This window comes from Siphateles boraxobius, unplaced genomic scaffold, assembly GCF_051911475.1.
Source record: "Siphateles boraxobius isolate OS27281-9 unplaced genomic scaffold, OSU_SipBor_1 13, whole genome shotgun sequence".
NCBI lineage: Eukaryota > Metazoa > Chordata > Actinopteri > Cypriniformes > Leuciscidae > Siphateles > Siphateles boraxobius.
The window spans coordinates 4,963,345-4,975,779 of NW_027508733.1; the positions used below are offsets into that span (position 1 = coordinate 4,963,345).

A 12,435-nucleotide genomic window follows, 5' to 3' on the forward strand; every position below is an offset into this window, starting at 1 on the left:
TTTCCACGGCCCTTGCAAACAGAATGGGACTTCTCGTTGGCCCAAAAGGTCTGCTATTAGCCTCCTGTCTACATGACTCTGCCACCTCTGCTAGCTTCCTCAACACCAGATCATGTCGCCACCTATAGCGACCTTGGGACAATGCTGTCTTGCAGCCCGACAGGATGTGCTGGAGGCTTGCATTGCTGGTACTGCAAAGGGGGCAAAGTTCTTCAGTACCGAACCACTGATGGAGGTTTCTGGGACAAGGTAGGGTGTCATAAGTAGATCTAATCAGGAAGCTGAGCCTGGCTTGGGGGATCTTCCACAGATCAGACCATGACAAATGCCTGTCTGTGACACCTTCCCATGACATCCAGCCTCCCTGCCGGCTCTGAGACACCGCCTTGATGTTAAGGCGCTCCTGCTCAGTCCTTGTCACTTCTGCCACCACCATGGCTCTCCGCTCTTCCTTGGAGGCCTTTGACCAGAAGAGGGGGGTCTTGCTCCTCCCAAGGCCTGCTCGACCCTCCTGGACTCTGCCGACTATTTGACAGTGTTTCAGCCTGCTAATTGCCATGTTGACCTCTTCCTGGGCTTTCCACTTCCTCCCTGTTTGTATCTTAGGGCCAGCTGCTCTCACCAGTTGATCAGTGGATTCCCTCAGCTCCAGCACCATCCGAGCCTTCTCCTGCTTGTATCCCAGGCCAATGGATCGCAGTGGCAGCTGTAGTGTGTTCCTGCCAAAGAGGCCTACATCTGATAGGCATCTTGGCAGACCCAGCCACTTCCTGATGAATGAGTTTGCTAGCCCATCCATCTTGTTTGCCACCGAGGAGGGAACTTCGCTCATCTTCAGAGGCCACATCACCCTTGGGTACAGAATGAACTGGTAGCTCCATACTTTATACTTGCCGGGGAGCTGGCTCTGATTGATCCTGGCGAGGCCATCTGCGAGCTGCTTCCTCACTGTTTCCCCCATTTGCCTATCAGAGAGGTCTGCTGTATAAATACGACCCAGGCTACGGACGGGCTGATTTGCCAGCAAAGGGATTTCTTCACCGCCTGCGACAAAGATGGTATGGTCATTTCTAACCCCTTTCCTGAGGGACAGGCTGCGTGATTTGGCGGGTTTGATCTTCATCCTCCCCCACCCCACAAGCTTGTCAATCCTCTTCAGCAGTCTTGTTGTACATGCTGCAGTCTGAAGAATGGTGGTAATGTCGTCCATATAGCCTCTCACTGGTGGTAGCCTTTGGCCTGATGGTAGCTTCATGCCTCCAACCATCACCCTTGCCCCCATCAGGATAATCTCGAAGGCTGCTACAAAAAGGATGGGAGAAATTGAGCATCCCATGGCAATGCCCACTTCCAGCTGTTGCCAGCCTGTCGTGAAGTCCTGAGGAGTGCAACACATCTTGATGTCCTCAAAGTACTTGGCCACCAGGGTACGAATGCAGTCAGGGATGTAGAAAAAGTCCAAGGCATACTCGATGAGTTGGTGGGGGACGGACCCGTATGCATTGGCAAGATCCAGCCACACCACATGCAGGTCACCTTTCTCTCTTTTTGCTCTCTGGATCTGCTCCCATATGGCTGCAGAGTGTTCCACGCACCCTGGGAAGCCTGGCATGCCTGCCTTCTGGCAGCTAGTGTCGATGTACCCATTGCTTATGAGGTAGGTGGTCAACCTCTTGGCCAGGATGGAGAAGAAAATTTTGCCTTCCACATTCAGGAGTGCAATGCTCCTGAACTGGGTAATGGTGGTAGAGTTCGTTTCCTTCGGGATGAACACTGTAACAGCTCGTCGCCACTCTGAAGGGATGACCTTGTTCTTCCAGGCCACTCTCAGGAGGTTCCACAGATGTCTCTGGACCCCTGGGCAGTACTTGTACAGCTTATACGATATCCCATTGAGGCCTGGAGCTGAGGCTGCTCTCGCTTTCCGTACAACTTCTGCTACCTCACTGAGTTTGGGGAGATCAGTGTTAAACAGGGAAGATGGGGGGGGCTGGGCGAGGAACATAACCTGGTGATCCCAGTGGCGTTGACTTCGCTGGGTCATTGTACTGCTCCCTGATGAAACTTTCCAGCTGTGATTGTGTGATCTCAAGCTTCCCGTTTCTCTTATCCTCCAGTAGATGTCTCGCATGCTTGAAGGGTTTTTTGAAGAAGTTGCTCCTCTCCTTCTCCTTCCGCCTTCTGCGTTTGCAGATGCGCTCTGCCCTCCGAAGGCTGGCTAGGTTCTTCTTCACCTCCTCCCACAGTGGCTTCAGGCCCTCCTTCTCCTCTTTGCTTGCCTTCCTCCACTGCTTTCGGAGCTGGCGCCGCCTCTTTACCAGTTGCTCGATCTCTCTCTCCCTCCTCCCCCTCTGCTTTGAACCCTTCTGCTTCTCAGCCACTACTCCGAACCTGCTTCTGCACTCCTCGTACAGGATGTCTCCAATGCGATTTAGCTTGGTTTCCACCTGGCCACGTAGTGATTGCTCCAGAATTAAGCTGAGGTCCTCATCGAGCTGCTGCCACACTGCCACCTCATTTGCTTTAGGCTATTTAACTAGCTCCCTCCGCCCAGGTCCGTTCCTCTCTGGCCTCTGGCCTGGCTCCTGATTGCTGGGGTTTAGTGATGAAGGTTTCCTAAGTGTATTTTCTCGTGTGCCACCCTCAGAGGGATACGTATCAACCAAAGACTCTCCTGTGTCCTCTACCTGCCTTCCCTCAGCAACATTGGAACCCTCAGCGCTGTGGTTAGCGACCTGGCTTTGGGCTCCTCTTGTCTGACCTGCAGTTGCAGAGCAATGTTGCTGCTGGCCCCCCGCTTGACACTTCTTCTTTCCCTGGTGAATCCTTAAACCTCTGAAGGTAGTCACCTTCTCCCATCCACACCTGCATCTTCTCAAAATCTTAACGTCATTGCCTGTGTCCGTTCCAGTCATTTCCAAAAAGTCTGTCTGGTTCGGCCCTTCTTCCACCCCGCCTCTCGGAGGGCCATCGGGTTGTTTTCCTTTATTCGTCTTCGTAGTTTATTTAGGGTGTCCTGTCAGGAACCGGTGGATAAGGTAACTAGCCTGCCACCCCCGATGCAGACTTTCCTGCAGTCATCCAGTCTCTCCTGGATGTCCTCCAGTCTTCCCTGGACGCCAACTGCCCTTTCACAGTAGTCACTGGATGCCTCCAGATTGAGCTCATAGAAATACAGGCTGATTATAGAAATACAGGCTGATATTGCACAATTACAATATCTCTGCAAATGGATAGCTAAACGCAAATCATACCCATAACTCATGGTTAGATTTAGAACAGGCAGATGTAATTAAGGTTCATGATCTATACAATAACATGACAATTCGTACAACATTATTAGCATGGTAAAACTAAAATATCATTAGCATGTATTTTAGTGGTAAAATAATGATTGAAATTATGTTTAGTTTTAGTTTGTGTTTTGTTTGTTCATTGTGTTTTGAAACTAAAGGGTCTATAATGGGGTAGTGAAAATAATGGATTTACCATCCATCTTCGTTTATTATAAAAGGAATTGGAAATTATAGTTTTATAAAAAACGAATGCATATATCCTGGTATTTATGATTGTAGACGATGTCTGTATTTAATATCTGAGGAGTGACTGAGGGTCCAGCTATGCTGGGAGTACAGCAACAGTGCTTGCTTATTCAGCCCGGCTTCCGGATGTTAGATATGTACTTGTTCTGTAATTAGTAATGTTGATGATAATACCAAATTAGTAAGATGTAAAGACAGCTATGTCCAAAGAATCTGGAAATCAATAATGTATAATGTTGGATATTTTGTTGATATTAAGTCATTGAAGCAAAAATTCGGGGATAATTTCCCTGGACAAATGTGACTAAAGTAAACAGAAACTTTGTGAAAACAAAAGAATATTTTGAGCATTTCCGTGCAGCTTATGAAAATTAATGTTCTGCCAATAATAATGATGAAGATTATGATTCGGCTATTGTAATTGAATCCGCCACTGGTGGACTGTAAAAGAATACAGAGAACTGCTTATCAGTGGCTCTGTTTGCAGTCCTGAATGGGACACACTGCTTCAAGGGTGTGCAGTAAGTTGGAGCCGTATGCAAGCTCATAGTGATCTAACTATAGGCAAGGTGTCTGCTTCTGTAGGTGAGGCTGAAACAAATTCTCTTTAAATTATATATTATACTGTATTAATAGTCTTTCTAGTTACATTAAGGTTACATGTATTAAAGCAGAGTGCTGTGGGTAATATTTTATATCCTATCAAAACATACATTAATCATTGCCATTGCATTTGTATTTTTCAAAGATGTTGAAGATGTTTTTCAAGAAAAGGTTGCAAGGCATCAAAATGTATATATATTTTTGTATATTTGTAATTTTGAAATCTAACATTTTAAAGAGCATATTTGATGTGATGAATTGCTCTGTCATTTATCAGATTTACCCATTGTTATAATTTAAATTTGTGCTGGTTAATTATGAACAATGGGTAAAATTGGGGGGCGGGGATAAGCGGGGGCGGGGCTCCATTAGGGCTCCTCCCCTAACCACATGAGATCTCACTCAAAGCTTTTGATACAACTTGAGAACCCTGGTATAAGTGTGATGGAATGACTTTAATTTGGTGTCTTATTATTTTAGTTATCAATTAATGATAAAAAGAGGAATTGTGGAAGCAATTTAATATGTTTGCATTTAAATACATGTATAGAATGTTAAAAATGTTATGGTAATTAGATTACTGTAGTGTGGATGCATATCCTTATGAATATATGTACGTGTATGTCCTTGTATATGACCTGACAAAAGTTTATGTGTGATTAAGTGTGTGACCGAGACATTGGGTCTCCATTCTAGTATATAATATGATAGACAAATCTTAACAGTGTGTTAGTTATGGCTAAGGCATTTGTTCATTTTGCCTTGAGAAACAACCTTGGGGGAGGAACAACTATAAAGAAGGAAGGATGCCCCAACTCATGGTCGCACTCTGCAGCCACTTTATATGACTGTATGACTGTTGACCTTTTCTTGCAAGAAAATAAATAACCTTTAAAGACAATTGGTACACGTTTGTCTCTTATTCAGTGATGTAAAATTGTTTGCCACCACAATTATGAACTCTTGTTTGTCATCAACAAGTTTATTGGTCTGATACTTGCTTTTTCCACATCTGTATTTGTCTATATTTGTTTTCTGCTGTTGCTTTCTTTATGTATTTATCTGTATTGTATTGTTTGCTTAATAAAAAAAAAATGTTAAGTGTCAGAGTCTCTCTAGGCTCAGTCAGGCCTGGTCCCCGGGAGAGCGGCAAGAGCACCCTGAGGTGAAGCTGTAATAATAGGATAACAGATTTGTATTTGTGTTAACTCTCTGGAGAGCATCAAATGTTTCTATTTACAATGTGCTTTTGCAGTGTTGAGCAACGTAGCAGCTAGCCGCTGTGTTAATCTCCGTTTCCAAGTCCTCATTAACCAACGTGACACAAATAGTCGCTCCGTTAAAATTCTTGTCGGCCGCGGAAACTTTTTGATTGGTTGTGTGGGCCACGTGTAAGAAAAGGATGGGAACCACTGATCTAAACTATTCACACACTGATGATCTAAATATACTTATTATGACATTGATGTACTCACCGTGGACAGTCACAGTGAATGACTTGTAATGTATGGTGTGCACGCTGGTGCTGATGTCAACTTCATAATCTCCAGTGTGTTTGGTTGTGATGTTCCTGATGTTCAGAGATCCAGTCAAATAGTCCAGCTGCAGTCTGTCTCTGAATCCCTCATCAGTGTTAGATATAAATGATTGTCTAGTCTTTCTATTGATTTCAGCTATAGGAGGGTTTTGAAGTCCAAACCTCCACTGAATCACATCATATCTCTGTGGTTCAGGAACACCAGTGTGTAGAGTGACTGAATCTCCCACCATCACTGACACTGACTTCACTGGACCAGCTGACACAACTGGAGAAGAAACATAATTAATAAGACTTGCACTGCAATTATTCAGATCTTCACTGGTCCAAAACCAACATGTCAAGACTGTAAAGAGATTTTCTGGATTAGGCATTTCGAAGAGAATGTGTTTATAAAATCAAGCAAGTTACACAGGCCATAACTCCTGATTTCAGTGAATCCACATCTACATTTATATTTATTCATTTACTGGTTCTTTCACCCAACGTGAAATAATAATAAGGAAAACAAAGCGATTCATCATAAAGAGTCAAGAATATTAAAATTGCTAACAATACAAAGTTTCAAACATTGTCTAAAAAAGTACAAGCTAAAACAGGAATAGTGAAAAAAGTGTAAAAATATAAAAGCTGAGTTTTTACAAAGATATAGGATTCTGTCAAGCGTTCATGGAAAAGATGGGCTTTAGATATTTTTCTGAATATTGTAAGAGATTTAGCTGTCTGGGTTGCATTGGAAAGATCTGAATATTATTCTTATTATCGGTTCACTTTGGCTTAAGTAAACAGACGTTAAGATAAATCAATACAAATATGATTGTAAACAAAAAAAAAACACCTATCATTTAAATTGTTACTTTATTCAGAGACTATTTTCATCAAAAATATTTCCTTAATACAACACTATTTTCACCCTGATAGTCAAGTTCAAGTTCAAGGAGTCTTTATTATACCCGGGGGGTAATTCGTTGTGCAGCAGCATGTGCCATAAATAACACACAGATTATCCAAAACAACAGCCATACAATCAATAAAAAACAAAGTAAATACATACTACACAGAAGTCCACAACTCACATTGACTTATTAAAAAACTTATTGCAGCAGGGACAAAAGAGTTTTTGTGTCTGTTTGTCCTGCATTTAGGCATACTGAGTCCACATTTACACAAAGCAAGGTATTTAGAGAAACAAATATTTCCCCCTCCTCCGTTTTCAATAATAACATTGTGCACACCCCCGCATAAATACGCCGTCGAGCGCCATCATAACTATGCCAAACCTATGGGCGGCAGTGTAGGGAGAAGGATAAAGGCATGTAAGCCAATCAGAATCCTCAGAATCCACAAGAGAGAACCTAAAACCCTGTTTCTCTCAGTTTACACGGCAACACATAACCGGCGTTTTCCGAAATCTCCACTTTGGCCGGAGTTTTTAGAAATAATCGTTTTCTGTGATAAAAAAGGGAGTTTCGTGTAAATAAGAGGCCAAACCGCAGGGAAATATCTGCGTTATCCCTTCGTGTAAACGGGGCCTGAATCTGCGGCCGGACGGCAACAAAACAAAGCAGCTGTTCAGGGGGTGACTTGGGTCGGCCAGGACTGATTGTGCCTTCTTGAGTTGTCCTTGTCTCATGTACCGAATTTAAGTCAGTCAGAGGGTTGTGGGAAATTATGCCACACACTTTAACTATATGTTGCAGCCTGTTCTTGTTTTTAAGCGTAAGGGACCCACTCCAACTCGCAAGGGCAAAAGAAAGAATAGATCCAATAAAACAACTATAAAACATCCTCATAAAAGTCTTATCGACATTAAAATTGCGAAGTTTACGATAAAAAAAACATACGTTGATGTTATTAATTACAGACAGCGTCAACCTGAGGCTTGAAGGTGAGTTTGTCATCAATTATAATACCAAGGTATTTGCATTGCTTCACCACTTCTATAGCTTGATCATTAATAAGGGTAGAAGAGAGGGGGGGGGGGGGGGGGTTCTTTCTAAAATCGATCAGCATTTCTTTAGTTTTTGACCAGTTAATGTTAATAAAAGACGACTTGAACCACTCTGTAAAATCATTTAAAATAGCGCCATGCTCAGGTTCATTGTGCGTCAGCAGCGACTCTATTACCAAGTATTCAGCAAACTTAATGATATGACTCCCGGTATGCTTGCTTTGGCATGCATTTGTATATAAAATAAATAATATCGCGGAGAGGACGCAGCCCTGCGGGGAACCTGTGGAGGAAAAGAGGACATCGGATAAAATACTATTCACTCTCACGCGTTGAGAGCTGTTAGTTAAAAAAAATCATCAACCAACCGATAAGACAAGGATCAATATTAAATGTACTCTTCAAAATCCCTGCTAAAATATGTGGTTGGATGCAATTAAAAGCTGAAGAAAAGTCAATAAAAAGCAGCTGCACAAAGCTCTTTGCACTCTCAAGATGGGTATGGATTAAGTTCAAAAGAGTATATGCTGCATCTTCCACTCCCTGGTTCGGTCTGTAGGCAAATTGAAACGGATCCAATAGATCCTGGACAGAGTTCAAAAGTTCCTCCTTCACGATCTTCTCTAACGTCTTCATAGTGAGGGACGTGAGCCCCACAGGCCTTAAGTCGTTAAGAGACTCCGGAGCTTTATTTTTAGGCACCAGAACAATAGAGTCTTTCCAAATGCGAGGAACGGTGTGGAGATGTAAGGACATTTTGAAAATAAAACAAAAAATGTCTACCAGCTGTTCAGCACAGTTCTTTAATATATGGCCTCCAATGCCGTCAGAGCCGGGACTTTTTCTTTCCTTTATACCTATGAAGAGTGTCACGACCTTGTTTGTTTCAACCTGGACTTTACACTGCCCAAGGAGAACATTATTAAAAACTGACAGCTCCTCACTAAAGTCATAAATATCAAAAAAACGATTATAAAAAGTGTTCAGTTCATTTGAGAGGGCAAGATCTGACATACCATTTAGGGAAATCAGACACTTCTTAAGCTGCATCCCCATCATGGCTTTCACACCCTCCCATGCAGGACGTGAGATGCCTATATGGATATATGGAAATGGATTTACGAGGGATGACCAAGTTCTCACAGAAGGCGATGTATGCAGAAACAGTCTCTGTGAGCTCATCAATGTCTTTACATTCGTTTTTTGAATAGATCCCAGTCAGTGCAGCCAACATTTTATGATCTTATTATTTAATGAAATTGTGCAATTCTCCATCCCTTTTCCTCAGTTCAGTGGTTCTCCAATTTTTTAGAATGCCGTACCCCCTGGTACCCCCCTCTCTTCCACTTAGACTGCAGTCACACCTTTTCCATTAAGGGACAATATTTGGAGCCTGGTCCCACCAGACTCTTGTACATTTCATTTCATTTGTACATAGAGTCTGGCACCGCTCCATTGACAAGCGTTAACTTCCTTGTAGGCAGGTACTCTATTGAAGTCTAAAACTATTGGATCTGCCATAACCAATCACTAATGTTTGGTCGTGACTCGTGACTTATACATGTATGTCATTCACCACTAACGGAGCGAGCTGGAAAATCGAACTTTTCCCGAACCCCGTGGTGAGGAGGGCCACAACATCATGGCCACCAACAAAACTAAGCAAAGATTGTTCTTGCTCCGGCTTTAACTTCTTGACATTCGGCAGCGTTGCCACAACGGACTGAATGGCTTCGCTCGCATCTTTCTCCGCTGCCATTACTGAACTACAACTCAAAATAACGCACGCCATCAATTCCATCGTTCTCAGCCACTCCCTCTGTTCGCTGATTGGCCCGGTAAAAAAATTGACGGGAGAAAACAAAAGACTACAGCACAATCCCAGACGTGATACTGACGGAAAATGAAAATTGAGTGGATGTACGTAGGAGGGCGAAGCCAGGCTACAATATTTGCCCCCTTTAATCAATTTTTCCAGTTCATTTTTTATCTTTAGAAATACCTTTGTAAAATAAATAATGCTTTAAATAAAACAATGTTGAATAAATATGCAATGATGGTAAAAACGAAGTGATACTTTTAAATATTAAACAGTAGGTGGCAGTAAGTCACTGTCTTTATGAGTGAGTCATCGAATCATTCATTCATTCAGTAACGAAACAAGTGCCTGAATTTATGAACGGAACTATGAATCTCACGATTCGTTCAACGCCACAGATTTGTTCACGAATCAACGATGTGTGCTGCAGTTCTGCTGTGGCTTTCGTTGCAAAATAGAGTAATAATAGCCTACTGACAATACTGTTTTATAAAATCAATGTCACATTTGAAATCGTGTGGATATTCGGGAAACATTGCATTCTTGCTTGTATCACCATTAAAAACAAAATTCAAACACAGGTTATGTTTTTGTGTCAAAGAGAGTTTAATCTTAAATGTCAATGCCATGTCTGCATATGTTTGTTCTTCGTGCTAGTAAGTGTTAAATCACAACTTCTACAAAGATATTGTCGAGAACGGCACTAACCCAACGGCAACGTCTGTGGCACATTGCATTTCTGCTTTGGCAACGTCGTTGTCTACGTACTCGCAACATTGTAACAACGTAGAATTGTAAAACGTTAAAGGGCTGTAGCAACGTTATTGCGCGACATTCAGCAACCGAGAGACGATGTTCTGACAATTGTTTTTTAATGCTATATAGACCTATAGATATCCCCCATTTAGCATTTTATGTTTTGAGGTTCATTTCTATCAGTCAGATGTTAGATAATTATATACTTTTTAAATATTGTTTATCTTTATTATTATTTAATGGGGCTATCAGTAAGTTAGCCTAAATATAATCAACACCTGCAACTGTACACTTTGAAGAGTAGCCTAAACATGACAGAAGGTTACGTTAATTCAACTTTATTAAAACTGAATATGGTAATCAAATTGCACTTCCAAAAGTCATACATTTGTGACTAAAAAAAAAAGGAAATAAACGAATATACAAATTTAATTTAAGTATAATAAATAAAACATAAAAAGCTAATTTATTTTAAGTATAATAAATAAAACATAAAAAGCAAAGATCAGAACATTTAATGAACAAAACCGGGTTCTGTACGAGGCTTGATTGCTCCTGTCTGCCTTTTGTTGCTGCTGAGTTGGTTTGCGTGTGTAAGCTTGGTATAGATCTTTCTGTTTTGAATCACTATTTAATTTCCTGTTGTTTATACTGCTAAATATAACTTACTCAACATTGCATATTAATCGTACATAGCTAGCTTCAATCTAAATCGTTACTAGCACAACACGCTAGTAATTCGCTAGCCTGTTAGCGTGCCATCAGTGTGCTCTTTATTAATTATTTATTTTGCTTGCGCCTTTTACAAATCCATCAAACAACTGTGGCGAGTATCAGTCAAACAAACACAGTCATGTCATCATCTCCTCTTAATGTCACTTGCACTTCATGTAACATGTATATCACAGCCTTCTCTGTCAGCACATGATTTATCACTAAAATCAATGTTAAAGAGGTGTGTGAACTCACAAGTACGATGTCAGGCACTGTAATTTGCTCAGGACCCCTTCCTGTTTGAAATAGTGGTGAGATGGTTAGTAGACTGTGCTCAAACATGACAATCTGGGGCTCAGGTCAGGAAGCAGAAAAACTGGCTAATCCGACCGTCTGCTAGCTGTCTCACGTCACTGTGCCACACCGTGTATATCTCACGCTGAAAGGCAATGCCAACCAAGTTGTCCTGCAAGCTTAATATATAACGTTGTATACGAGGCGCTGGCACACAAAGTGAAGTTTCCTGCGGCCAGCACGTCCGTATCTCGGCCAGATTGCGTTCGTTACTAGGCAACATAGATGCGCGAAAACACAGAAGTTGAGGGAACATTCTCGGCCACCGCGAAATCGCGCAAACACACGTCGTGATGGAGAAGGTAAGTTGGAAGAAAGCTTGTCTATCATTTTTAGGCTAGAACATTTTATATATAGCCCATCGTATACATTATTATTGATGCAGTCACAAACTCTACAACTACTTTGAGCCAAAGCTTCTGGCCTGGTTGCAGTTTGGCTAGCTTACCTGAGCTATCTGAAACTGAGGGAAATGTTAGTGGGTATGGGAAGGAATGAAGATGTATTTCTTCCTTTTATTTTAAATTATATATTATACTGTATTAATAGTCCTTTCTAGTTACATTAAGGTTACATGTATTAAAGCAGAGTGCTCTGGGTAATATTTTATATCCTGTCAAATCATACATTTATCATTGTCATTGTATTTGTATTTCTCAAAGGTGTCAGGGAAAATGCAAAAAGATTTGTTTTTCCAAACTGTTTGGAGCAATTTTTATATTTTTGTAATTTTTGTATATTTGTAATTTTTAAATATAACATTAAAGAGTATATTTGATGTGATGCTCTGTCATTTATCAGATTTACCAATTGTTATAATTTCAATTTGTGCTGGTTAATTATGAACAATGGGTGAAATTGGGGGGCGGGGATGGGCGGGGCCGGGGCTCCGTTAAGGCTCCTCCCCTAACCGCATGTGATCTCACTCCAAGCTTTTGATAAAACTTGAGAACCCTGGAAATACAAAAAACTTCCAAACCCATCTAAGGGTAAAAATGTTATTGTTGTTGAACAAATAATACACAGATATAATACAAATTAACAAATGATAAAGCTCGGGTTGCTGAATATTCAATCCCTTACTTCAAAAGCACTTACTGTTAAAGGGATACTCCACCGGTTTTTCATATTAAACTATGTTATTCCCTTAACTAAGACG

The 12,435-nt window shown here is 41.4% G+C and overlaps 1 protein-coding gene across 3 annotated transcripts in view; it reads right to left on the minus strand.

Moving 5' to 3' along the window:
* The window catches only part of LOC143734954 (uncharacterized), a 375,259-nt gene that overhangs the window by 44,839 nt on the left and 317,985 nt on the right, over positions 1-12,435 (minus strand). For all 3 annotated transcript variants that reach the window (XM_077225251.1, XM_077225252.1, XM_077225250.1), the window contains one exon: positions 5,621-5,950. In XM_077225251.1, coding sequence (XP_077081366.1) covers positions 5,621-5,950 — 330 coding nt within the window. The remainder of the gene's footprint in view (positions 1-5,620; positions 5,951-12,435) is intronic.